The following is a 3,562-nucleotide window of genomic DNA, read 5'->3' as shown; positions in this document are numbered from 1 at the left end:
ATCTAGTATGTCTGGTAATGGTAGGCGGAACTTTCGCGCGTGTTTTTGTTGTTCCGGGGACCGATAAACAGACGGCACGATCTGATTCCCCTTGAAACTGGAAGGAGAGCATCTCATTACTCCTCTTTATCTGCTTCATTCAGGTCAGAAATCTGTAAATACTCCTCAAATGTTACAATAGTTAAACTAAATTTTAGGTAGTTTTTACTACATTTTAATCTGAGGAAAACTGCTGCGGACATTTCTTTGTCAAATTATGAATAATTAGGGATGTTGATAATTTTTTAAATCCTACACCAATATTAAATCTGACAGCGCATTCCAAAAGAACATTTCAAACCATACAAAATAACACCAAAATCATGTGTAAAAAAATCAAAATCAAAACCAGGAGGTCTGCCTGGGCTGAAATCTGATTCTCTACTGAGCTGCAACCACTGCTGATGCCCTGCTTGAGCTCAGAGCGGGAATCTCCAGATCTTTTGTGGAAGAGTGCAGATCAGTGTAGTCCTGCTGAGTCTGCAGATTCTGCAGAGTGAGCTGGTCCTGAGGGCACTGCATGGTCTGCTTTGTACCCAGCTGATATCTCTCCTGGGCTTGTAGGATCTCCACTTCCAGCTTGTCTTGTTTGGCCTGCAGGGCACTCACCTCTTGACCATGAGTCTCACGCAGATTAGCCAGCTCCTGAACCAAACTACTGAGAAACAATCCAATCTCTTTCATCTCCTCCACCTTTTGGACCAGAGCTTGCTGCTTCTCCACAGAAAATTGGAGCGAATCACTAAGCTCTCTAACAACTGATAAACCCCTCAGAGTCCAAACAGCCAGGACGCTGTCCATGTCCTGCTGATGCTCCTCCAGCAGCTGCAGCAGAATCTCTTTGTTCTTTGGACACAAAGCTTTGTGCTGCTGCACCTTCTCCTGACAGCGAGCCACACCCTCAGCCACCAGCGACCCGACTCTGCCCAAAAATGACTCCATCTTGGTCAGAGAGTCTTTCAGCGCCGCCTCGTCCAAAACAAGCAAACCATAGACGGCCTGCGAGTATCCACTCAGGCTGTTGTTGTGTTTGACTCCATGTTGTTCAACGCTGCGTTGCATGTTGCTGAAAGCTCCGACCGTCCGCTGAGCAAAGCCCCGCTGCATCTGCATGTTATGCTCTTCCACAAAAACTGGTACTGGTTCAGACACAAGGAGTTGGAAACCATGGGTGGTTGTGGAGACAACCAAGTATGAGGGAAGTTGTTGATGTTTGTTTAGGTGAAATCAGCTCATGTTTTCTTGCTGCAGTTCACTGCGGAACAATGGGGCCTTTGTGACCATTTCACCTTGCTGTTTTCTAATTTTGCTCATAACTTCCTCAGTGTTCAAGATATCGCCATGAAATTTTAGGAAAAGATTCACATTCTGGTTTTTGTAGGAAGCATCTTGTATCCTAAAAAACCTAATAAAACTTAATAGCCAATTCAAAAGTAGCAGGAAAGGTATAAAATAATATTACAAAGCAAACTGCAGTATCAAATCAACTTAATGTGTCTTAGAAAGTAAGGAAATTAAAACAATTTAAAAACCATGTGGACATCTGTTTTGTAAACAAAGCTCCTCAACCAATGACAGCGTGTTAAATGTCAAGTGACAAAGATGAACGTCAAAACACTTTGCTAACAAGCACTATTCCGAATTTAAAAACAACATACTTCGACGTTTCAAATCATAATCAAATTTGGAACAAGGGCAGGTAAAATAATGTTCTTCATGGCAGCTTATCTATTTAAATAGAAAAACTTGGGTGATTTACTTTGATCCTTTTTTCAAAAAATTCTCTTCGAAACGCATCAACAAAAATTAAAAACTCGAAGACGAGGCTGTAGCTAACTACCTGACATCAGCGTGCTTTGTAGAAACTCAAAGAAATAACAAAGCAGGAGGAAATTATAAGCAAACACACCGAGCAGCCTTGCAAAATCTGGTCACAGCAGTTTGGGAAGAAAATGGCAGCAGCTGCTGACAAAATGTCAACATCCCTATAATTATTCAGACTAATAAACTTAGAATTTAGTTCATGGTTTTCAGATGGTGCTCTGTAGTTGATAAGTTTCTATAATACCTTTATAAAAATGAAAAATTGTTGTCATTTTGTTAAAATAGAAATAGTGTTCATTACCCTTTACCTGTTCTGATCTGATACCACATAATAATATATGACGTGAATGCTTGAGTGAGCCATACATAACAATTCGGACACAGCTGTGGACTGTCTAGCTTTTTATGTGCCTTCAACAGGCATCAACAAAACAGTGCCTAGAAACCCGGAAAAACCCATCAAGTAACAGCCTTCTTCACGTCCTGACTCCACCTCCTGACATATATTAAAGGGGCAAGCTGTCTCTACATGGAATCAGGATGTCATACATCGCTCCTCACCCTAATGGTTCATCATAGTTCTTATTTATGTGTTGTTTTGAAAGGAGACCAATTATGGGTCCTAGAAATTTTTATAGTATGTCTGTGGGGTATCCAGACCATGTTCTTTCAATTTAATGCACAAAGTACAGTAATTCTCGGATAATAAAATTTCCCATTTTCTAGTTCTGCCTGCTCTGACTTCCATTCAGAAGAGCTGTTTATGTTAATGAGCTCTGTTGGTAACGCCCTCCAAAAATCTGTTGACATTAACTCCGCCCTCCAAAGCCAGCGTTTACATTAGCATGGCTAATAATAGCAGAAGCTTCACTGTACAACCATATGAGAGACCCAGAGGCAGAGTCGTGGTCGCAGCTTCTTCTTTTTTCTCTCCCTCCTCTGCTCTGCCCTCACTCTGCATGCTGTTACCAGAGCAGGGAGCAGCAGCGGTCAAAATACCTCAGAAACTCGAACAAATAGGCTTTAACAAGGTTTTAATAAGCTAAACAATAGAGGTACATGAGAAAATGTGTTCTTAACGAATGAAAATAAATAATGAAATAGTGCCCTTGCCGGTCTCAACCCCTGGTCTCCCGTTCTCTTGCCCAACACTCTACCCATTGCCCTATTGGAAGCTTGTTGTGAAATGAGCTGTGCATTACACAACAACAACCGTGATGACTTTTTATACTGAGGAGGTGGAGCTTCACCCGGGGGTTGCTAAGTGAGGGGCTGAACGCTGGTTCCGGTGGGTTGTYGTACGGCTTGTGACATCACAAAATGTAGGAAGTATAAAACTTGTCGTTAATATATGTAGTGGTCACCTAGGTGTGGAATAAACGTTCCACCTGTCTTTGACATTGACCTCCAAAGGCCTCCTTTAAAGAACAGAACTCTGTTGGTTTATAGTCATAACATGTTTTCTTAAATAGTAAAGAGACATTTTATTTCATATTATTTTCTTTAATCAATATAATAAACAAATAATAATGTTCTTTATATGTTTGATTTATATTTTTTCTTAATTAAAAGTTATCTCTAAACTAAAATTTATCTTTTTATAAATCAAAGTTACATACTTAAATGAATGACAAGCTATTTTCTTTCATTATAACTCACGACTCAAACTCCATCACAGAGTGTTAATAGTTGTTTAGCC

General features: G+C 40.3%; 1 protein-coding gene across 1 annotated transcript in view; it reads right to left on the bottom strand.

Annotated features, from left to right (window-relative positions):
• Window positions 1-625: 625 nt before the first annotated feature.
• Window positions 626-3,562, bottom strand: part of kif11 (kinesin family member 11) — a gene marked incomplete at both ends in the record, with an annotated part of 15,207 nt that continues 12,270 nt past the window's right edge. Inside the window, 1 exon segment of the mRNA XM_014027500.1 lies at window positions 626-956. Within this exon segment, the coding sequence (XP_013882954.1) occupies window positions 626-956 (331 nt within the window).

This window comes from Austrofundulus limnaeus, unplaced genomic scaffold, assembly GCF_001266775.1.
Source record: "Austrofundulus limnaeus strain Quisiro unplaced genomic scaffold, Austrofundulus_limnaeus-1.0 Scaffold654, whole genome shotgun sequence".
NCBI classification, from domain to species: Eukaryota; Metazoa; Chordata; class Actinopteri; order Cyprinodontiformes; family Rivulidae; genus Austrofundulus; species Austrofundulus limnaeus.
Note: the sequence above shows the minus strand (reverse complement) of the source record. Positions and strands in the feature narration are given on the sequence as shown.